The sequence below is a fragment of the Nycticebus coucang genome, chromosome 18 (assembly GCF_027406575.1).
Source record: "Nycticebus coucang isolate mNycCou1 chromosome 18, mNycCou1.pri, whole genome shotgun sequence".
Lineage (NCBI taxonomy): Eukaryota > Metazoa > Chordata > Mammalia > Primates > Lorisidae > Nycticebus > Nycticebus coucang.
The window spans coordinates 9,741,909-9,766,267 of NC_069797.1; the positions used below are offsets into that span (position 1 = coordinate 9,741,909).

The following is a 24,359-nucleotide window of genomic DNA, read 5'->3' on the forward strand; positions in this document are numbered from 1 at the left end:
GAACCCACCACCTCCAGCATATGGGACCGGCGCCCTACTCCTTGAGCCACAGGCACCGCCCAGATTTATTCTTTTTACTTAAGATTTCTGTCTGAGCACGGAGGCACTCTGGGAGGTTGAGGAGGGTGGATTGCTTGAGCTCATGAGTTCAAGATCAGACTGAGCAAAAGTGTGACTCCCGTCTCTACTAAAAATAGAAAATCTGAAGCAAGAGGATCACTTGAGCCTAAGAGTTTGAGGTTGCTGTGAGCTATGATACCATTGTACTCTACCCAGGGCAACAGCTGAGACTGTGTCTCAAAAAATAAACAAATTAAAAAACAGATTTTTTTTGGCTATTTGGGACCTTTTTTGGCTCCAAACTGAGTTTAGTATTACTTTTTTCTAGATCTGTGAACTATGACCCCTGGCATTTAGATAGCAGTTTGAATTTGTAAATCACTTTGGGTAGTATGGACATTTTGATGATGATGTTCTATCAGTCCTTGAGCAGGGATATTTCTCCATTTGGTTGTGTCATCTGTGATTTCTTTCATCAGTGCTTTGCCATTCTCCTTGTAGAGATCTTTAACGTCCTTTATTAAGTAAATTTGTAGGTATTTTATTATTTCTGGACCTCCTATCTACTCCATGTTTCAGCCGGGACAGCTCTATTTTATCTGTGTATGATTTACAAATTTTTTTGTTGGGTGGCGCCTGTGGCCCAGTGGGTAGGGTGCTGGCCCCATATACCCAGGGTGGTGGTTCAAACCTGGCCCTGGTCAAACTGCAACAACAACAACAACAACAACAAAATAGCTGGGTATTGTGGCGGGCATCTGTGGTCCCAACTACTCAGGAGGCTGAGGCAAGAGAATCACCTAAGCCCAGGAGTTGGAGGTTGCTGTGAGCTGTGACACCACGGCACTCTACCAAGGGCAATGAAGTGAGACTTTGTCTCTTAAAATAAAAAAATTTTCTTTTTTGTTGACAAAGAATTCATAGTAACATAAAATTCACCATTTTAAAGTGTAACATATAGTGGGTTTTTAGTATATTTGTTATGTTGCACAATTATCACCATCATCTAATTGCAGAACATTTCCATCCCCCAGATGAAACCTTATACATAATAGGAGTTAGTTTAACCACCAGTCTTTTCTTTTTTTTTTTTTTTTTTAATTTTTTGAGGCAGAATCTCACTGTGTTACCCTGGGTAGAGTGCTGTTGTGTCGCAGCTCACAGCAACCTCAAACTCTTGAGCTTAAGTGATTCTCTTGCCTCAGCATTCTGAGTAGCTGTGACTATAGGCACCCACCACAATGCCCGGCTGTTTTTTGGTTGCAGTTGTCCTTGTTGTTTAGCAGGTCCTGGCCGGGTTCGAACCCACCAGCCTCCATGTATGTGACTGGCTCCCTAACTAATGAACTACGGGCGCCTCCAAGCATTTGTCTCTTACAGACATTTTATACAAATGCAATAATATTTCGTGGCCTTTTTGTCTATCTTTTTTACTTAGCAGAATGTTTTCTAGGTTTATCTATTGTCTAGCATATAGCAGTACTTTATTCCCTTTTATAGTTGAACAGTACTTCACTGTATGGATATACCACATTTTGTTTAATCATTAATCAGTAGGCGGATGTTTTGGGTGTTTGCACTTTTTTACTATTATGAATAATGTGCCTATGAAAATTTGTGTTAAAGTTTTTGTATTTGGTTATATACTTTTAATTCTTTTGGATATATATCTAGGACTGGATTTCGTAGGTTATTTAGTAATTCTATATAACTGCTTATGCTTGAGTTAACAAAATGGATTTGTTTTGAAAATAAGATTTTTAGGGCAGTGCCTGTGGCTCAAAGGAGTAGGGCGCTGGCCCCATGTACTGGAGGTGGTAGGTTGAAACCTGGCCCCAACCAAAAACTGCCAAAAAAGAAAAGAAGATTTTTAGACAATCAACAAAGGAAATGTACAAAAAAATACATTAAAAACACCCACCTAGTTATGATGGAGAAATTATTGATCTTAGCTACCAGGATGATTCTCTAGACTTTAGCTTCCTCATTTGTAAATGTGTGTAGGTTGAGCTAGATGACTTCTGTGACCCTTTTAGCTTACGCATTTTGAAATTAAAATTGGAATACTTTTTTTTTTTTGGAGACAGAGTTTCACTTTGTCACCACCGGTAGAGTGCCATGGTGTCACAGCTCACAGCAACCTCCAGCTATTGAGCTTAGGTGATTCTCTTGCCTCAGCCTCCTGAGTAGCTGGAACTACAGGCGCCCTCCACAATGCTCAGCTATTTTTTTGTTGCATTTTGGCCCGGGGCTGGGTTTGAACCTGCCACCCTCGGTATATGGGGCCAGCGCCCTACCCACTGAACCACAGGCGCCACCCAAGATGGGAATACTTTTTAGAATTTCATACATATACATGATTTTGAGATTTATTGATGGGAGTAATACAGATTGAGAGTTATTATAATATGTTATTAGAGGAATGAGTAGGTTGAGCTTGAAATTTCACTTTGGGTTTTTAATGATATACAGTTAAAATGTTGATTGTCTTAGGTTTTGGGGGAAGAGTTAGATCAATGAAGGATTGTCATTGCCGTTTTTCCCACTTAGTGGCCCATAACTACCGTTATAGTTGGTTTGATTTCATAATGCTATTCCTTTTTTGGATAATAACTAATTTGTGATTATTGTAACCCTAGGAGTTTGCAGTCCCTGACTATCGCTCTGCTCATGTTGAAGTTGGTCAGGCGTCACAGCTCTTGCAGCAACAGCAACAGCAGCAGCTTCGAAGACGACCCTCCTTGCTTTCAGAATTTCACCCAGGTTCTGACAGGTAAAAGAGCTTCTTTTATATTTCCATCTAGGATTGTAATTGTGAAATATGTACATATTTCATAATTATGTCATGTATTTTATTATTTATCTTATTTTGATTATTAACTAAGCCATGACTAGCCATTTTTATTTTCATTTTTAAAAATTATTTATTTATTCATTTTTGAGACAGAGTCTCATGCTGTCACCCTGAATAGAGTGCTGTGGCATCATAGCTCACAGCAACCTCTAACTCTTGGGGTCAAGCAATCGTCTTGCCTCAGTTTTTCTATTTTTAGTAGAGATGGGGGTCTCATTCTTGCTCAGGTTGGTCTTGAAGTTGTGAGCTCAAGCAGTTCACCCATCTTATCCTTCTACAGAGCTAGGATTACAGTCGAGAGCCACGGGGCCTGGCCTAATTTTTTTTGTTTTTTTGAAACAGTTTTATTTTGTCACTCTCAGTAGAGTACTGTGACATCACAGTCAAACTGTTGGGCTGAAGCGACTCTCTTGCCTCAGCCTCCCAAGTAGCTGGGAGTACAGGCATGACATAATTATGTCATGTATTTTATTATTTATCTTATTTTGATTATTTTATTAACTAAGCCATGACTAGCCATTTTTATTTTCATTTTTAAAAATTATTTATTTATTCATTTTTGAGACAGAGTCTCATGCTGTCACAATGCCCGGCTGTTTTTTAGTTATAGTTGTCATTGTTTAATAGGCCTCGGCTGGGTTGGAACCCTCCAGCCCTGGTATATGTGGCCAGCACCCTAACCACTGAGCTACAGGCGCCAAGCCATTGAACTCATGAGCTTAAGGGATACATCCACCTCGGACTCTCAGAGTGCTAGGATTATAGGCATGAGCCACTGCGGCTGGTGGTTAGCCATTTTTGGTTTATATTCGAAACTCTTTTGTGTTAATTGATTACAAGTCTTTTTTTTTTTTTTTTTTGGAGACAGAGTCTCACTATGTTGTTCTCAGTATAGTGCTGTGATGTCACAGCTCACAGCAACCTTAAATTCTTGGGCTTAAGCGATTCTCTTGCCTCAGCCTTCCAAGTAGCTGGGACTACAGGTGCCCATAAATGCCCAGCTGTTTGTTGTTGTTGTTGCAGTTGTCTTTGTTGTTTTGTAGGCCTGGGCCAGGTTCAACCCTGCCACCCTAGGTGCATGTGGCCGGTTTAATCACTGAGCTACAGGTGCTGAGCCAATTGACTACAATATTTAACAAGTTCTTAAAACTTATTTTCAAAATTTAGAGTTAATATTATATAGTAAAGAGTCATGTAGACCTACGTTTGAATCCTGGTCAGCTGTGGAGACTTGATTATGTTCTTTAAACTGCTAGTGTTATCAACTCGGGCTGCATATTAGAACTCCTGGGATGTCCTTCTCTCATTACGGAACATTTAAATCAATAAAAATATCTGTCTGGGTTGGGCCCAGACATTAGTTTATAGCCAGAGTTTCCCGGGTGATTCTCATTTGCAGCCAGTGTAGCAAATAGTTGATTGATTCAGACTCATCATTATTTTTCATACCTGTAAAAATGGGGGTCAGCTGAGTTCCGTGGCTTATGCCTGTAGTCCTAGCACTGTGGGAAGCCAAGGCAGGAGATCACTTGAAGTCAGGAGTTCCAGAGCAGCCTAAGCAAGAGCGAGACCCTATCTATTAAAAATAGAAGAAATTAGCTGAGTGTGGTGGTGCACACCTGTAATCCCAGCACTTGAGAGGCTGAGGCAGGAGGATGGCTCACACCCAGAGTTTGAGGTTTCAGTGTGGTATGATGATACCACTGCACTCTAGCTGAGGTGACAGAGCAAGACTCTTGTCTCTAAAATAGAGAGGGGTGGGGGGGAAAGAGAATCATAATGGCCTTGTCCTGAAATAATAGTAAATTTTCTAGTAGGTACTGTGGGCCCTGCGCATGGTAGGTACTCTTTTTCCTCCATTGTTCTTACTATCTCTGCTTTTTTCAATTCATTCTCACTTTTTATTATTATTATTATTATTATTATTATTTTAAAGACAAGAGTCTCACTTTGTTGCCCTCGGTAGAGTACCATGGAGTCATAGCTCACAGCAACCTCCTGCTATTGGGCTTAGGCGGTTCTTTTGCCTCACCCTCCCGAGTAGCTGGGACTACAGGTGCCCGCCACCATACTTGGCTATTTTTTTGTTGCAGTTTGGCCGGGTCTGGGTTTGAACCCGCCACCCTTGGTATATGGGGCCAGCACCCTACTCACTGAGCCACAGGTGCTGCCCTCATTCTCCCTTTCAATCTGAAGTTTTTAAAAAATAAATTTTATTGTTTATTTAAGGTATATAATATGTTCAGGAGTACGTATAGTTATTAACAAGGCTGTTATAATCAAGCAAATGAACATATCTATCATCTCACAATTACCCTTATTTTTTGTCCCCCCCCCCCCCCCGTGGCAAGAACAGCTAAACCCTCATTCAGCATGAATTTAAAGTACAGCATAATTTGTGCCTGAAGTCTTCATGTTATACATTAGAACTCCATAGTTGGTTCTTCCCACATACGGGCTACATTGTATGTCCTCTAACCTACATTTTCCTATTCCTACTCACTGTTTTTTCTTCTGTGTTTATTTGAATTTGTTCTTTGTGTGTCTTTTTAGATTCCACAGGTAAGTGAGATCATGTAATATTTTTCTTTCTGTATCTGGTTTATTTCACTTAGCATAATGACCTCCAGTCACATCCATTTTGTGGCACATCGCAAACTCATTGTTTTTTAGAGGGCTGAATAATATTACTGTGTGTGTATTACTGTTTCTTTATGCTTTTATCCATCAATAGACATTTACATTGTATCATATCTTGGCTATTGTGATTAATGTTGCCGTGAACATGAGAGTATAGATATCAAAGCAAGACCCCAAGACGACTCCTCTAGTTAAAATAGAAAAATTATCTGGCCATTGTGGTAGGTACATGTAGTTCCAGCTACCTGGAAGGCAAAGTAAGGAGGATTGCTTGAGCCCAGGAGTTTGAGGTTGCTATGAGTGAAGCTGAGGCCATGGCACTCTAGTTTGGGTGACAGAGCAAACTGTCTGAAAAAACAAAACAACAAAAAAAGTAATCCCAACTCTCTGGGAGGCTGAAGTGGGTGGATTGCTTGTGCTCACGAGTTTGAGACCAGCCTGAGCAAGTGCAAGATCCCCATCTCTTAAAAAAATAGCCAGGCATTGTGGACAGTGCCTGTAGTCCCACCTACTTGGGAGGCCAAAGCAAGAGGATCTCTTGAGCCCAAGAGTTTAAGGTTGTGTGAGCTATGATGGTATGGCACTCTAGTGGGGGCAAGACAGTGAGACTGTGTTTCAGAAAAGAAAAAAGAAGAGGAATGAAATGAACAGTGTTAATGGGACCTTTATTTTAAAAAAATATTTACATATGCTTGTGTAGAGAGAGACAGAGATAGAGAGATGGACTGTCCCTGTGTTCCCCAGTCTGGTCTTGAACTTCTTGCCTCAAAGGATTCTCCTGCTTCTGCCTCCCAAAGTGCTGGGGTTATAGACTTGAGCCACCTTGCCTGCCTGAGTTCTAATTTTCTTTTTATGTATTAGGCCTCAAGAAAGGAGAACGGGATATGAACAGTTTCACCCAGGCCCATCCCCTGTGGATCACGATTCACTGGAATCCAAGCGCCCGCGTCTGGAACAGGTTTCTGATTCCCATTTCCAGCGTGTCAGTGCTGCAGTTTTACCTTTAGTGCACACCCTGCCAGAAGGGCTGAGGTCTACAGATGCTAAGAAGGTAAATATTTGTTCTCTTACCCTGTAGAATTGTAGGTTTGTAATGGTTATTTAGTCATATTCAGGTACAACACCTAAGGGAAGGTCAGTTATGCCAGTCTCTAAAGGTTAGTGCTACGGGAAAGTAAAAAATTTGTTAAACAAAACTGAAAATCACAGATGGAGTGCCCCAGACCATTAAAATCAGTATATTTGACTTTGGTAAATGAAAATAATCGAGAAGACTGCCGTAAAGAAAAGTTTCCATTGAATATTCTCAAGTATTTTGGCTTGCTGGACAATAAAATGTGATTAGAGGTACTCAAGACTACTGGTATAGTTAAATTTAAATTAAATTTTAAATAAGTCTTTTAAAAACAGTAATTTGTTAATTTGCTACATGGGAGAAAACACATTGCAGGTAAAATTTAACTGTGTATGTAATTTTGTTTTTTCAGACGGAGTCTCACTTGTACACCCTTGGTAGAGTGCTGTGGCGTCTTAGCTCACTGCATCTTCAAACTCTTGGGCTCAAGTGATTCTCTTGTCTCAACCTCCCAAGTAGCTGGGAGTTTAGGCGCCTGCCACAATGCCCAGCTGTTTTTTTGTTGGAGTTGTCGTTGTTATTTAGCAGGCCTGGACCAGGTTTGAATCCGCCAGCCCCGCTGTTTGTGGCCTATCCACTGAGTTACGGATTCCGAGCTGATCTATCTTTTCTTTTTTTTTTTTTGTAGAGACAGAGTCTCACTTTATGGCCCTTGGTAGAGTGCCATGGCATCACACAGCTCACAGCAACCTCCAACTCCCGGGCTTAAGCGATTCTCTTGCCTCAGCCTCCCAAGTAACTGGGACTACAGGCGCCCGCCACAACGCCCAGCTATTTTTTGGTTGCAATTCAGCCAGGGCCCGGCTTGAACCCGCCACCCTCAGTATATGGGGCCGGCGCCTTACCGACTGAGCCACAGGCGCCGCCCTGATCTATCTTTTCTTAATACAATATCTTTTATGTCTTTTGCTTTTGCCCTTCCTGAGTCCAAGATAACGTGAATCCTTGTTTTGTTCTTTGTTTTTATTTCAGGCTATTTTTGATTTGCTAATAATCCTCTCACAAATGTTTGCTATTACTTGGCTTTTATTTTGATGTAAGATATGAGGTAGGAATGTAATTCTTTTTCTTCAAAGCTGCCTGGATGTACCAACAGAAGATTATAAGCTTCATGAAGGTGGGGATCATGTCTGTTTTGATCACCACTCTGTACCTAGTTCTTATCCTAGAAATAGGCATTTTTTTGTTAAATATTTAAATAGAATGGGAGTCAGTGGAATGTTTATTTATTTATTTATTTATTTATTTTAGAGACAGAGTCTCACTTTGTGGCCCTTGGTAGAGTACCAGGGCTTCACAGCTCACAGCACCCCCCAGCTCTTGGGCTTAGGCGATTCTCTTGCCTGAGCCTTCCGAGTAGCTGCCCACAACAACGCCCGGCTATTTTTTTGTTGCAGTTTGGCCGGGGTCAGGTTTAAACCCGCCACCCTCAGTATATGGGGCCGGCACCCTACCCACTGAGCCACAGGTGCCGCCCAGAATATTGATTTATAATAGTAGTTCTTAGAGCATACATCAGATTCACTTGGAGAACTGAATCAAAATATTATTTGTTTTGCTGTTATACATGTTTCTGTAACACACATTAGCAGATATACATATGGTAGGAGAAAGATAGCAACATACCCTGAAATCTCTGGTGGTCACTAAACATAAGTCTCTGCACATTCTTGTTTCAGAGTCTTTAGGAGCAAGCTGTGTCCTAAGTAAAGGAAGAGTTTTCACAACATGTGAAGACCTTAAGAAAATTGGAAAATTCTGCATTTTAGTCTTCATTTAGTGCAGGCAGTAGGTGGTTCAGTGAGTTCAGGAACTGCTGTGCTTCTCATGTTAGTGAAGACATTTTCCTCTGTGTTTTTGTTTTTAAAGGTTGATAAAGATGGTTATATCCCACATCTCATTTTTTTATTATTTAATATATTTTAGGGTTCTGTACTCCTGTGTACTATCTTTATTTTAGGCTTCTTAAAGTCTAAAGAAGACTTTACCTTAATCTAAAATTCATGTGTTGGCTGGGTGTGGTGGTTCGCACTGGGAGGCCAAGGTGGGTAGATTACCTGAGCTTTGGAGTTTGAGTCCAGCCAAAATAAAAACGAGACCCCCATTCTCCTCTCTACTTAAGAAAAGGAAGAAAAAATATAGCGGGGGTGTTGTGGTGGGTGCCTATAGTCCCAGCTACTTGGGAGGCTGAGGCAAGTGGATTGCTCAAGCCCAAGAGTTTAAGGTTGCTTGAGCTATGATGCCACTGCACTCTACTAGGGTGACAGAGCAAGACTCTCTCTCAAAAAAATCCCCCAGGCTTGGCACCTATAGCACAGTGGTTATGGCTCCAGCCACGTGTGGTTTGAACCCGCCCCTGGCTACCTAAAGCAACAATGGCAACTGCAATCAAATAATAACCAGGCGTTGTGGTGGGGTCTGTAATCCCAAATACATGGAGGCTGAGGCAAGAGGATCCCTTGAGCCCAAGAGTTTGAGGTTGCTGTGAGCTGTGACTTCACATCACTCTACGGAGGGCGGCATAGTGAGATGCTATCTCAAAACAAAAAACAAAACCAAACAAAATGTATGTATTTTATAGTATTGCTTAAATCTTTACCTCAGACTTCAAATTAATAAGATTTGTGTGTGGGGAGGTTTGGAGGGTGATAGATTTTGAACTGGAGAGGCTTTCATTATGCTGCAGTTCTCTGCTGATTTGGAAGTGGGATGGGATGTTTTTGGCTAAAGAGATATTATATGTGCCATGATATAGGCAGGCTTAGTTGCCTTTTATGAAGGTAGGTTCAGAGATAGTAGTAACAAAAGTTCCTGTCTCATTTCCATAACCTGTACCTCAGTTTTGGTCTTTAGAATGCCTGGGAACTTTTTTTTTTTTGAGACAGATCCTTAAGCTATTGCCCTCGGTAGCGTGCTTTGGCATTACAGCTCACAGCAACCTCCAGCTCCTGGGCTTAAGCAGTTATCTTGCCTCAACTTCCTGAATAGCTTGGATTACAGGCACCCGCCACAACACCCGGCTATTTTTGGGTTGTAGTTGTCGTTGTTTGGCAGGCCCAGGCTAGATTCTAACCTGCCAGCTCTGGTGTATGTGGTTGGTGCCTTAGCTGCTTGAGCTACAGGTGCCACTCACGCCTGGGAACTTTTTGATAGGAACTCTTGGCCATATTATAGCTGTTAAGTTGAATGGATACATGAGTTATATCTGGAAAAACATTATTTCCCAGTCTGCTCGTTCAAAACAAGAGCCATTGCAAGGAAATGGCTAAGAAATATTTCCTAAAAAACTCTCTGTAGTATTGTTACACTAAAGGCTAATCAACACCTAGTCCTCTCACTCTCTGGCTTTCAGGATCTTCAAAATAGTAAATGGTATTTTAAAACTATAAAATTGGCATAAATGCCTAGGAGTTTGTATGGTGTGTGTGTGTGTGTATGTATATATATGTATTTCGTATATGTAAATTTGAAAATTGCTACTTACAGACTGCCATGGGAGAAATGGTACACATAGACAGGCGTGGTATCTCCAGCCTATAGCCCCAGCTAGTAGGGAAAGTGAGGAGAAAAGATTGCTTGAGCCCAGGAGTCACGTCTACAGTAAACTGTGATTCTGACACTGTACTTCAGCCTGAACAACAGTGAGACTCATCTCTCATTAAAAAAAAAGAAAGCTAGGGCGGCGTCTGTGGCTTAGTCGGTAAGGTGCCGGCCCCATATACCGACGGTGGTGGGTTCAAACCCAGCCCCTGCTGAACTGCAACCAAAAAATAGCTGGGCGTTGTGGCGGGTGCCTGTAGTCCCAGCTACTCGGGAGGCTGAGGCAAGAGAATCGCTTAAGCCCAGGAGTTGGAGGTTGCTGTGAGCTGTGTGATGCCATGGCACTCTACCAAGGGCCATAAAGTGAGACTCTGTCTCTACCAAAAAAAAAAAAAGAAAGAAAGACAGCGAGAGAGAGAAATAGTACACATGGCTCTGCTATGTTTCAAAATCGACTTTTTCATTTAAGTTGATCTTGAGTCTAACTTTGGCTATTAGTGAGAAGTAAATTGTTGTTGCTGTTGTTGTTTTCTGAAGGACCCAGCATTTGGAGGCAAACATGAAGCTCCATCCTCTCCAATCTCTGGGCAACCATGTGGAGATGATCAAAATGCTTCGCCTTCAAAACTTTCAAAGGAAGAGTTAATTCAGAGTATGGATCGTGTAGATAGAGAAATTGCAAAAGTAGAACAGCAGATCCTTAAACTGAAAAAGAAACAAGTAAGTATATGCTTTTACTGCTTAATATATTTTAGGAATGAATGTTTTTCTCCCTAAAGAAGATTTTTTTTTTTTTTTTTTGCATTTTTCGGCCGGGGCTGGGTTTGAACCTGCTACCTCCGGGATATGGGGCCGGCGCCTTACTCCTTTGAGCCACAGGCGCTACCCAGATTTTTTTTTTTTGAGACAAAGTTTCACTCACTGTGTCGCCCTGGGTAGAGTACTGTGGTGTCACAGCTCACAGCAACTTCAAACCCTTGGGCTTACGTGAGTCTGTTGCCTCAGCCTCCCAAGTAGCTGAGACTACAGGTCCCCACCACAGTGCCGAGCTTTTTTTTTTATTGCAATTGTCGTTGTTTAGCCGGCCCCAGGCCGGGTTCAAACCCTCCAGCCTCAATGCATGTGGCAGATGCCATAGCCACTGTGCTACGGGTGCTGAGACTAAAGAAGATAATTTTGAATTTTCCATATTTGGAACTTTATATAGAAGGAATCATGGCTTATATTTTCTATGACTTGCTATTTTTTTGCTATTACTGTAGTTTCCTTCATCATTCGTGCCTCTCGTTGCACTGTCTGGTTATGTAATTATAGGTAGCAAACTTCATTTGTCCCTCTGACTTTGGATGTTACATATTTCTTCCCTAGGTTTTTGCTATTCCATACAATAGTGCTGGGTTTGGTTCACATGTATAAATTTTCTAGGGCATATGCCCAGGAATAGCATTGCTTGGCTTGAGATTAAGTACGTCATCATCGAGTGAACTAGATGATACCAATTTGGCTAAAATAGTACTACCATTTTATATTCCCACTGGCAGCAAATATCAGTACCAGTTTGCACACATTTTTGCCTGTACTTGATACTTTTTTCACTTACATGTGAAATAGTTCTGACTGTGGCTTGAACTTGCATTTCCATAGTTAGGAATGAGGCTGAGCTTGTTTTCATTTGTTTATGGGTTGTGTTCCTTACGTGCATCCTTTAAGTCTTTTGTCCATATTCTCTTATTTTATCATTTTCTTCTTTGTATGATTTCCTGAAGTTTCTTGTCAGTCACGTGTGTAATAGATATTGTCTAATTTGTGGTTTATCATTTAACTTTTTTTCAATAGTCTTTTTGTTTCTGAAAACTTTTATTGTTGGGGATTCATTGAGGGTACAAGATGTGTCACACACTGAGACCCCACCCCCTCCTTCCTTCCCTCTCTTTTTCAGGAATTGTTTTGAAGGAGGATTTTTTAAACATTGTGATATAATTAACACCACAATATTCACTCTTTCAAAATGTACAATTAATCACTTTTAATGTATTCATAAAATCATACATCAATCACCACTGTCTAATTCCAGAACATTTTTCTCTCTCATAAAAGAGACCCCATTGGTTGGGTGCTGTGGCTCATCCCTGTAAGCCTAGTACTCTGGGAGGCCAGGACGGGTGGACTGCCTGAGTTCACATGTTCAAAATCAACAAAATGTCCGGGTGTTGTGATGGGTGCCTGTGGTCCCAGCTACTCGGGAGGCTGAGGCAACAGAATCTTTTAAGCCCAAGAGTATGAGGTTCCTGTGAACTATGACACCATGGCACTCTCCCAAGGGCGACAAAATAAGACTCTGTCTCAAAAAAAAACAAAAAACAAACAAAAAAAAAGCCATACTTACTAAGAGTTCCTCTCCACTTTCCACTTACCCTAGGCCCTGGGAACCACTAGTCTATCCTCTGTCTCTGTGGGTTAACCTGTTCTGAATATTTCAGATAAACAGGATCACGTTTGACCTTTTATGTTTTCCTTCATTTATTTTTTATTTTTTTTGAGACAGAGTCTTACTTGGTCACTCTTGGGAGAGTGCAGTGGTATCATAGCTCATAGCAACTTCAAACTCTTGGGCTCAAGCGATTCTCTTGCTTCAGCCTCTCTAGTAGCTGAGACTGGAGGTGCCCTCTACAATGCCTGGCTGTTTTTAGAGATGGGGTCTTGCTCTGGCTCAGGCTGGTCTTGAACACATGAGTTCAGGTGATCACCCACCTCGGCCTCCCAAGTGCTAGGATTATAGGTGTGAGCCACTGTGCCTGGCTGTTTTGCTTCATTTATATAGCATGTTTTTAAGATTCATCCATGATGTAGTAGCAGTTCATTATGTATTATAGCTAAATTCCATTGGGTATATTATGTTCTGTTCATCCATTCCTTAGTTAATGGATGTTTGAGTTGTGTCTTTTTGACTATTATGAGGATACTGCTATGAGATTCATGTACTGGTTTTTGTGTGGACATATTTTTTTCAATTTTCTTGGGCATATACCCAAGAGTGGGTCATATGGTAAATCTATGTTTAAGTCTTTTTTAAAAATGTCTTCATTCTACACTCTCAATTAATAATGACTTTCCTGGGTATAGAATTCCAATTTGAAAATCATTAGCTCTCAGAATTTTGAAGGTATGACTCCATTTTTTTTTTTTTGCAGTTTTTGGCCATGGCTGGGTTTGAACCCGCCACCTCTGTTATATGGGGCTGGCAGCCTACTCCTTTGAGCCACAGGTGCCGCCCTCCATTTTTTTTGTTGTTTTGCAGTTTTTGGTGGGGATTGGGTTTGAACCTGCCTCCTCTGGTATACAGGTCCGGCGCCCTACTCCTTGAGCCAGGTGCATCGCCCCTATGTTTAAATTTTTGAGAACTAGCTAAACTGTTTTCTAAAGTGGCTGTATCATTTGACATTTTTACCAGCAGTGTATGAGTGTTCCACTTTCTCTACCTTGTCAACATTTGTTACTTTTCCTTTTTTAAAAAAATAGCCATCCTAATAGACAGGAAATGGTATCTGATTGTGGTTTTAATTTGTATTTCCTTAATGACTAATGATGTTGAACATCTTTTTCAGAGAAATGTCCATTGAGATCCTCTGCTCATTATTTAATTAGGTTATTTGTCTTTTTATTGCAGAGTTCTTCATATATATTGTAGATATTAGGCCCTCATGTGCTAGATGAATTGTAGATATTTTCTCTTATTCTTTGGGGTTTCTTTTCATTTTCCTGATAGAATCCCTTGATGTACAAAAGTTTTTCATTTTGCTGAGGTCCAGTTTTTCTTTTGTCACTTGTGCATTTGATGTCACGTTAAAAAACTATTGCCTATGCCATGGTCACAGATTTGTACCTATGTTTTCTAATACAAATTTGTGAAATTTATATTTGGGTGTTGATCTTAAATGGTGATTTTTGGTTAAAAGAATTTATTTATTTTTCATATGAGACTACCTCATTAAGGTACTTTTACTATCCTATCTTTTAAAGTTGTATAGTTTTACTTCTCAAATTTTCCTTTTTCTTTCTTTTTTTTGGTGGGGTGAAGGGCACTCTTGCTCTGTCGCCCTGGGTAGAGAGTGGTGCATTGACATCACTGCAACCTCTAACTCTTGGGCTCAAGCAATCTTCTTGCCTCAGCCGCCTGAATATCTGGGACTACAGGGAAGGCCAGCACACCCAGCTAATTTTTCCTTATTTTTGCAAAGACAGAGTTTTGTTCTTGTTCAGGCTGGTCTTGAACTCCTGAGCTCAAGCAGTCCTCCCGCCTTGGCCTCTCAGAGTGTTAGGATTACAGGTGTGAGCCACTGTGCCTGACCTCACATTATTATTTAATCCAATGGAAACTATGTACGTATTATATAGCTGAGTGTTCATTTAGTTTTTTTTTTTTCACCAGAGTTGACTTAATTTCTCCTGTTCATTTAGGTTTATCTACCTATTTGTCATTATTTCTTCTTCAAATTCAGTTCTTCTGTCTAGGATAACATCCTTCTGCTTGAAGAGTATCCTGGAATTTTCTTGAAAAATTCACTATTTTCTGGTTTAAATGTTGTCTTTTCCTTAAGCCTGTTTATTAAAATATATTTTCATTTGAAAGTGGTTATTTTCTCTCAGTATACTGTCTTCTGGCTTCTATTTTTTAAGACATTAGCTCTTAGCCTAAGTTTTCTTTGTGAATAATGTGCATTTTCTTCTCTAGTTGATTTCAGTCTTATATTTTTGTGTGGGTTCTATTACTGTGATGCTTTTAGGTATAGGGTTTTTTTTGTTGTTGTTGTTTATTTGTTTATGTTTTTGATCTATTCAGCTTGAATCTATCCTTCCTGAATATTAAGTGAGAAGAGTTTTTTGTTACCTCTGAAAAATTCTAAGCCATTATATTTTTTCACTGTATCCTTTCTTGGAGTTGCTTTATTTCCTTGTGAAATTCTATTTAGGTACAAGATCTTATCTGTCTTGCCTTCCATATTTCTTAATTGTTTCTGTTTCCCATTTTTTACTTGGGGCTTTACTTTGGGCTTCATTATGGGAAATTTCTTTAGTCTGTCTTCCAATTGACTTTTTTTTTTTTTTCAATTATATGTAATCTGCTGTCAAATCTGTCTCCTTTTTAATAATTATTTTCTTGTTTCTGGAATTTCTAATTTGGTTCCGTCTCAGACCAGCTTAGTCTTTTTAATGCTTTTATTGAATCACATTAAATTTTAGTAATATGCTTGATAATTCTTTTAAGTCTTTGTGGGTCTGATTCTACTGAGTCTCTTTCTTTCTCTTTTCCTCCCCTCTTTCCTTAGGCTTTAGTTTTTTTATTTTTACTTATTTATTTATTTATTTTAGAGATAGAGTCCTACTTTATCCCCCTCGGTAGAGTGCTGTGGTGTCACAGCTCATAGCAACCTCCAACTCCTGGGCCTAGGTGATTCTCTTGCCTCAGCCTCCCGTGTAGCTGGAACTACAGGTGCCCACCAGAAGGCCTGGCTGTTTTTTTCTTGCAGTTTGACCCTGCCTGGGTTTGAACCTGCCACCCTTGGTATCTGGGGCCGGTGCCCTACCCACTGAGCCATAGGCAACGTCCAGCTTTAGTTTCTTTACTTGGAAAGTGGTAATAATACTAGTAATAACACCAATTAAATCACCTGAATTTTTTATTTTTATTTTTTTTCACGTGATTGTTTTATGTGTTGAGGGCATGAATATATTGCATAATGTGTGGCACATAGTAAATGTGTGTGTAGCACATTGTAATAATTACAAATGATGCAATATATTGTATGACCATTGTGAGATGTACTATAATAACTAGAATAATGAAATATAATATATGACCATTATGAGATATATAGAAGCTACAAATTTTATTAGGACATATGAGGACAAGTAGAGAAAATAAATAAATAAACTGTAGCTGGGTAGAAACACAGTGTTAACAATGTGTGCTCATCTTACGTTAATTTGTATTTCATACAGTTTCAATAAAAATTCCAATTAAATTTATATTTTAAACAGTACCAAATTATTGATGCAAAAGAACAAATAGGCGAAGAAAGTTTTTGATTTTTTGGGGGGTTTGTTTTTAGTCTTGAGTTAGAGTGGTTTTGTCCCAGGGATATTTAGGTACCAAGAACAAAGTGATTTCTTGAAGATTGTTTATTTCTTGACAGTGATTATTATTATATATTTTTTTAGAGACAGAGTCTCATTTTGTCGCCGTCGGTAAAGTGCTGTGGCGTCATAGCTCCCAGCAACCTCCAGCTCTTGGGCTTAGGTGATTCTCTTGCCTCAGCCTCCCGAGTAGCTGGGACTACAGGTGCCTGCCACAATGCCGGACTATTTTTTGTTGCAGTTTGGCCAGGGCTGGGTTCAAACCCACTACGCTCGATATATGGGATTGGCGCCCTACACACTGAGCCACAGGCGACACCCATCTTCACAGGGATTCTAAAAGGAGACTTTCTAAGCAGGAAAGAAAGCCGTCATTGAAGAACCCATTCCTATAAAGTGATCTCAGAATATCTTTTATTTTTTTTTTTTCTCACATAGGTAATAGACTGCAAGAGTACTTGCATTTCCAAAGTAGAAGTGTTCCTAAAGGTTCTTTCTTGGAAGATTTTTATCCTTCCATTTGAAGACGGTCTGACATAAGACTGGTAGCTCTTGACTGTCATCAGTCTTACTTAGTAGTACAGATAATTTTTCCTCTACACTTCATGCTAGACTTAACCTCAATTACCTTCTTGTCATTTTTACCATCTTAGGCAGTGAACTTAGACTATAATTATTGATATGGATATTGGTTTAATATGAGATACAAGTTATTGATTTAGGTGCTGGAAAAAAAATGAGCAGTGGACAAAGTAGACAAGTCTTTGCTTACTATTAATACTCTGTAATATTTGCTGAATATTTGTAGTTGTAATGTGTTTTCTACATAGTTACTTATTTAGTCCTTCTAAAAGGCTAAACGATAGGTAGTATTGTTATTCCTGCTTCCCATATGTATGGTTTACATACTTGTTAAGATTGAAGGAAGGACATTTCTGGGTTCTTGGATCAGACTATGTTTTTTATTTGTTTGGGGTTTTTTTGTTTTAAATTAAAAAAAAAATTTTAAATAAAATTGAGACAGAGTCTCACTATGTCACCCTCAATAGAGTGTTATGGGTTCACAGCTCACAGCAACCTCCAATTCTGGGGCTTAAGCGATTCTTTTGTCTCAGCCTCCCAAGCAGCTGGGACTACAGGTGCCCGCCACAATGCCTGGCTACTTGTTTTGTTGCAGTTGTCATTGTTGTTTAGCTGGCCCGGGCTGGGTTTGAACCCGCCAGCCTGGGTGTATGTATGTGACTGGTGCCCTACCAACTGAGCTGTGGGTGCTGCCTGGATCAGACTATTTTTAAAGGGTCAACCTGAGATCCGAACCTGGGCAGAATAGTACAGATAGCTTTTTGCTTTATAATTGCACATATCAGCATTATGTATTTTTGTAGTTGTACCTAATGCCTCTTGACCGAAGCAATATAAAGTGGAAAAGTTGAGGGTGGCAGGCTGCTATGCTGAATTAAGGATTAATCCTCAGACTCCTTTGTATTGTATTCTCCCTGCCAGACATTAATATATACTACATTTCTGTAACATCTGAGACTATTTTTCCTGTGCCATCAAAGGTCATTGTGATGGGCATTTATAGGATACTTTCATTAAATTTCTCTTATTATATTGCTTTACATTTATCAGAAAAAATCTTATTGGATACTTCCCCTTAGTTAAAAAAAAAAATCCATCTGTCTTTTGTATTGTATTGTGTAGTTATTAGTCAAAATAAATCTGATTATTTTTCTTTGAGCTCTTGGGTCTGCGAAACCCTTGTAGATTTAAAGGCCGTCTTACAGAACCAGGAAGCAGTGCTCAGTGGTGTGTGTTGTCTCTGGCAGTTAATTACTGGTGAGGATGATGTGCAGCAGATGCTTGACTCTTCCTTTTTGGGTCTCTTAGCAACAGCTTGAGGAAGAAGCAGCTAAACCTCCTGAGCCTGAGAAGCCTGTGTCCCCTCCTCCTGTGGAGCAGAAACACCGCAGCATTGTCCAGATTATTTATGATGAGAACCGGGTAAGCTCATGCCGTCTCAGGCGGCACAGGCCTTTAAACCCATTTGACTCTGCCTGTTCTAGTTTTGAATGTGTTCTGTTGTAATTTTAATTGTATTGAATCCTGATTTTTACTGTAATTTTTAATGTTCATTATCTTTGGCATATTGAAACTTGATATTTTTCCCTTAGAGATTTAAAGTTAACATTTGTGACTTAAATTATGTAATACTTCATTTTACATTATATCCTATATAATTTAATCTATGGAATTTTATCTGAGTCTTTCTGCTTTTATATAAATACTGGCAAGCAAATTTGGTAGCATATAATACAAAACAGCCATTCTATTATTTTCTGCTTGTTCAGGGACATTTAATACTGAATATTAATAACATTTCAGAATAGATAGGTGATTGGTTATGGAAATCAACTTTATTATCAGCTTCAGAATTGATAACTGGGCTGTTATTTGAACTTTAGCTAAAAAGTTAAAGGTAGACTTTTACCTTTAAGTAGACTTTGGTTTTTCAGGTATATTTAAATAATTTCTCCTTCCATTCTCTTATTTGAGATGCCATTAACAATGGTTCATACCTGTAATCCCATTCATTGCTTTGGGAGGCTGAGGCAGGAGGATCACATGAGGCCAGGAGTTAAGGATCAGCCTGGGCAACAACATTGAGACTTGAGTCCCTACAAAAAAATTACAAAGATTTAAAAAATTGGCTTGGCACCTATAGCTCAGCAGCTAGGGCTATAGCCACATACACTGGAGCTGATGGGTTCAAACCCAGCCCGGGCCCGCCAAACAACAATGACAACTGTAACTAAAAAAAAAAAAAAATAGCTGGGCATTGTGGCAGGTGCCTGTAGTCCCAGCTATTTGGGAGGCTGAGGCAAGTGAATCGCTTAAGCCAAAGACTTTGAGGTTGCTGTGAGCTGTGACGCCATGGCACTCTACTGAGGGCAACATAGTGAGACTTTGTCTAAAAAAAAAAGATTAGCTGGGTGTGGTGGTATGAACCTATAGTCTTAGCTACAGGCTGAGGTGGGAGGATCACTTGAGCCCAGGAGTTTTGAGTCTGCAGTGAACTATAGTAACACTACTCCATTCCAGGTAGACCCTCTCTATATAAAAATAAAATGTTCAAAGGTTTAGGAAAACTGGACTTCAATTTTATGAATCATTTTTGTAATATCAAAGTTAGTTTTTAGTCAGAACCCAATCCCGGAACTAGCAAGATGAAGGGAAACTGATTTCACCTGTTTCAACAAATATTTCAACAAAGTTGCTTAACAGTGCTTCCCAAAGTCCTCAGTTCAAAAAATGATAATATGCTTTAACTACTAGAGAGAATAGGCTTGTTAGCTAAAGGTGATCACCAGGTAAAAGTTGGGAAAGCTGTTTCATTTTATTCTGTAGTTAAGTGACTATCAGTCAATCTATCATACATAGATCCTAAAGGAAATTAGTCTTAAGAAAAGATACTGTGAATTAATAATGAAAAAAACACTTATAGTCATGATCTTGGACTCATCTACATATACTGTATATGTACATATACTTAGATGACTGAGAATCATCAGAAATATTAATGGCTAGACACAGTGGCTCATACCTGTAATCTCAGTGCTTTGGGAGGCTGAAGTGGAAAGATCTTGTGAGGCCAGCATCTGGGATCAGCGTGGGCAACATGGTGAGACCCTTTCTTTTCTTTTTTTTTTTTTTTGTAGAGACAGAGTCTCACATACCGCCCTCAGGTAGAGTGCCGTGGCATCACACAGCTCACAGCAACCTCTAACTCTTGGGCTTACATGATTCTCTTGCCTCAGCCTCCCGAGCAGCTGGGACTACAGGCGCCTGCCACAACGCCCGGCTATTTTTTTGTTGCAATTTGGCCGGGGCTGGGTTTGAACCCGCCACCCTCGGCATATGGGGCCGGCGCCCTACTCACTGAGCCACAGGCGCCGCCCGTGAGACCCTTTCTTTATTTAAAAAACAAACAAACAAAACAAATAGCCAGGCATGGTGGTGTGTGCCTGTAGTCTACTTGGAAGGCTGAGGCATGATTATCTCTTGAACCCAGGAGTTTGAGGCAATAGTGAACTATTATCAGGTCACTGTATGCCGGCCTGGGCAATAGAGCACTACCCTATCTCAAAAAACAAACAAACAAACCCCCTATTCAAAATCAACAACCAAAAAAGAAATGTAAATTTATGATGATAATGAATGTCCCGGACAGAGAAAAACAACGGGCAGTTAAGATTACTTTATTGGCTAGGTTCAGTTAGTCAAATGCATTGACTGGCACAACAGCCTACATGAAGATAAATCCAGTGAGGGAAAGGGCTGACGGTCTCCCCCAGGCCACGCCTAAAGGTGCCGTAGGGCCCAGGGTTTTAAGTGAAATCTGCTTTGTAAACAGTTCTCTGTAGAACTTTAAAACACTTTTGTGGGTTCCATGGCCAATTTTGACCTGACAGATAAAGTACATAGGGATTAGAGCTAATAACAATGGAAAGTTAGTGGGTTTTCTTTTTTAAGTTTTATGAAATCTTGCTGTTTTTTTAAAAAGTATGAGTTAATTTTCAAATAAATTGGATTCAGTGAAACTCGTTAATTGATTTTCTTTTCTTTCTTTTTTTTTTTTTTTCTGAGACAGAGCCTCAAGCTGTCGCCCTGGGTAGAATGCTGTGGCGTCACAGCTCACAGCAACCTCCAACTCCTGGGCTTAAGTGATTCTCCTGCCTCAGCCTCCCAAGTAGCCGGGACTACAGGCACCTGCCACAACGCCCAGCTATTTTTTGGCTGTAGTTGTCATTGTGGTTTGGCGGGCCCAGGCAGGATTCGAATCCGACAGCTCTGGCGTATGTGGCTGGCACCCTAGCCACCAATCCTTGATTGAGTTTCTTAATGAGCCTTGTCTTACAGATCTAATGAACAATTCCAATTTAGTGAGTTCTGTGTAAGGACAGACAACTGGGACTCAAGGGCTGAAAACTGTTGAACAGAGATTTGGTAGTGGATTTAATTTGTGCCTAATTTTTGTATACAGATGTTTTATTGTTTAGTATAGTGAGTGCTTCTTGATGCCTATCAGCAAAACACAAAAACTCCTTTTATACTTTCTGTTTTAATATTTACATATTTGGTTTGTTATTCCTTCTGTGAAGAAAAGAACAACCAGTTTTAAAGTCTGTCTTAGTATTAGACTTACCTTCTTCCATTAAAGATTGTTTTTAACTTGTAGTTAACTGTTGAATGACTTCTTTAGTATATTATTTTCTCTTTCTCTCTTTTTTGTTTGAAGATCGTCAAACAAATGCGCTTGCCCAGTACCGTGACATCAGGCTAGCCCACAGCAACCTCAAACTCTGGGGCTCAAGCAATCCTCCTGTCTCAACCTCCCAAGGCGCTGGGCCTACAGATGCCCACCACTTCACCCAGCTCATGTTTTTCTGTTTTTAGTAGAGACGGGGTTCACTCTTGCTCAGACTGGTCTCAAACTTTTAAGCTCATGGGATCCTCTCACCTTGGCCTCTCAGTTCTAGGATTATAGGCATGAACCATTATACACTTGGCCTGTAAATATTTTATTGACCTTGCTACTAGACATTTGCTGTGGTTTCCAAAATTGTAGCAGGGACTCATAGAGGGAAAGGGATGAGAACCTAAGAAGCCCAAAACATAGGCTTTCCAACTGCCCACTCTGGGGTTTTTCTGCTTCACCTTTGTAAGGTCCTACATGCCTTTTTTGCTTTACAAGTGAATAACCTTAATTAGTTTGCCACCATATGCAAGGAGAAATGGGTAAAGACAAAAGTACATGTCCCTCTTATTCTTGGGTAGAATTAACACAGTGCAGTTTAGGAGATAGGGACCATTATCATGCGTAAGGCATTTTTCTTTTATTTAAAAAGTTAGTGGGAGGGGCGGCGCCTGTGGCTCAGTCGGTAAGGTGCCAGCCCCATATACCGAGGGTGACGGGTTCAAACCCGGCCCCGGCCAAACTGCAACCAAAAACTAGCCGGGTGTTATGGCGGGCGCCTGTAGTCCCAGCTACTCAGGAGGCTGAGGCAAGAGAATCGCTTAAGCCCAGGAGTTGGAGGTTGCAGTGAGCTGTGTGATGCCATGGCACTCTACCGAGGGCCATAAAGTGAGACTCTGTCTCTACAAAAAAAAAGTTAGTGGGAGGAAAAAAACTGCCCCAAACTATTAATTTTAAAGCTGGTTTCCTGAGAGAAATGTTGACTTGCATCATATCATATTTAAACTTTGGACTAAATTACTAGGGCTTGTGGTGGGTGTCCATAGTCCCAGCTGCTCAGGAGGCTGAGCCAAGGGGATCACTTGAGCCAAAGTGTTTGAGGTTGCTGTGAGCTATGACACCTTGGCATTCTACCCAGGGTGACAAAGTGAGATTCTGTTTCAAAAAAATAAAAAAAATAAATAACCTTAAGACTTCCCTGGTCGTCTGGTGGTTAGGATAAAAGAAAAAAATAGTCAAAAACTTCAGACTAAGTTTGTTAGTCTCTAAATAGACCGTTATCAACAGCTCCATTGTTATTACTCTAATCAGTTGTAGGTTCCAAAAATATTAATAAATGCTCTAATTTCAGAATAATAATACATATAGAAAAGTGGTTATTAGAATATAAGAGAAGTTTTCAGGAACATCTTGTTTATATTTTTCACCGAATGATGTGTAAGAGAATGTGATGCCAGAAGAAAAAAAGGTTGATAGTAGACTTAGCGCCAACAACCTCTATTCCTAGGCTGGCATCCAAGGAGTGGTGTAGTCTTTCTCTCTGCCACTCCATTGAGTTAATCTAAGAAGAACATCTCCTAAATATGTTTGGCCTTTCTTGTCTTTTTTTTTTCTTCTTCTCTTTTTTTTGGGGGGGGGGGAAGGGATTCTTCTTCTTCGTTGTCGTCGTCTTCGTCTTCTTCTTCTTCCTCTTCCTCCTCCTCCTCCTTCGCCACAACCTCCTCCTCCTCTTCTTCCTCTTCCTCTTCTTTTTTTTTTTTTTTTTTTTTGAGACAGAGTCTCACTTTATCGCCCTCAGTAGGCTCTGTGGCATCATAGCTCACAGCAACCTCCACCTCCTGGGCTTAGGTAATTCTCTTGCCTCAGCCTCCCCAGTAGCTGGGACTACAGGCGCCCGCCACAATGCCCGGCTATTTTTTGTTACAGTTTGGCCGGGGCCGCGTTTGAACCCACCACCCTCAGTATATTGGGGGCCAGCGCCCTACCCACTGAGCCACAGGTGCCACCCAAGGGAGGGGGTCTTTCTGGAGTAAGATTTAATACCTGGTCAGTTGCTTCTTTTCCTCCTGCTTTGCCATTAGCTTAATTGGAACCTTTATGTCTCACATAGTTGTTGAATCCCCTTCTTTCAATCTTTTTCCTTCTAATCTATCTTTCATATTTGCATCTCATCACATGGCTTTCCAAATTAAACATTTTGACGTTTTCACGCTTTCTACCAAATAGCTCAAATCTTTTATTAGCATTTACAGGCCTGTCTGGCCCTTCTCTGAGACTCTTTTCTTAGTGATAGTCTATCAAAACAGGTTTTAAATGTTCCCTAGAAGTTGTTAGTACCTTTCCCCAATGATGATAAGGGGCTGCCTTCAGACAGGCCTTGAGTTTTGTCTTTCCTGTTTGTCTAACACACTCAGACTTCAAGACCAGCTCAAGTATCATTTTTTCTAGGAAGCCTTTCAAGACCTCATCTTCTGTAGTGGGAAGGATTATCTTATTTATTTATTCATTTATTTATTTTGAGACAGAGTCTCACTATATTGCCTTTAGTAGAGTGCTGTGGTGTCATAGCTCACAGCAACCTCAAACTCTTGGGCTTAAGTGATTCTCCTGCCTCAGCCTCCCAAATAGCTGGTACTACCTGCACCTGCCACAATGCCCAGCTATTTTTGTGTTGCAGTTGTCATTGTTTAGCAGGCCGGGGCCAGGTTCGAACCCTCCAGACCTGGTGTATCTGCTCA

General features: G+C 40.3%; 1 protein-coding gene across 15 annotated transcripts in view; it reads left to right on the forward strand.

The window, feature by feature from the left end:
* The window catches only part of NCOR1 (nuclear receptor corepressor 1), a 203,810-nt gene that overhangs the window by 45,526 nt on the left and 133,925 nt on the right, over positions 1-24,359 (forward strand). For all 15 annotated transcript variants that reach the window (XM_053568551.1, XM_053568563.1, XM_053568559.1 and 12 more), the window contains exons 3-6: positions 2,700-2,833; positions 6,416-6,605; positions 10,767-10,949; positions 18,255-18,368. In XM_053568551.1, the coding sequence (XP_053424526.1) occupies positions 2,700-2,833; positions 6,416-6,605; positions 10,767-10,949; positions 18,255-18,368 (621 nt within the window). The remainder of the gene's footprint in view (positions 1-2,699; positions 2,834-6,415; positions 6,606-10,766; positions 10,950-18,254; positions 18,369-24,359) is intronic.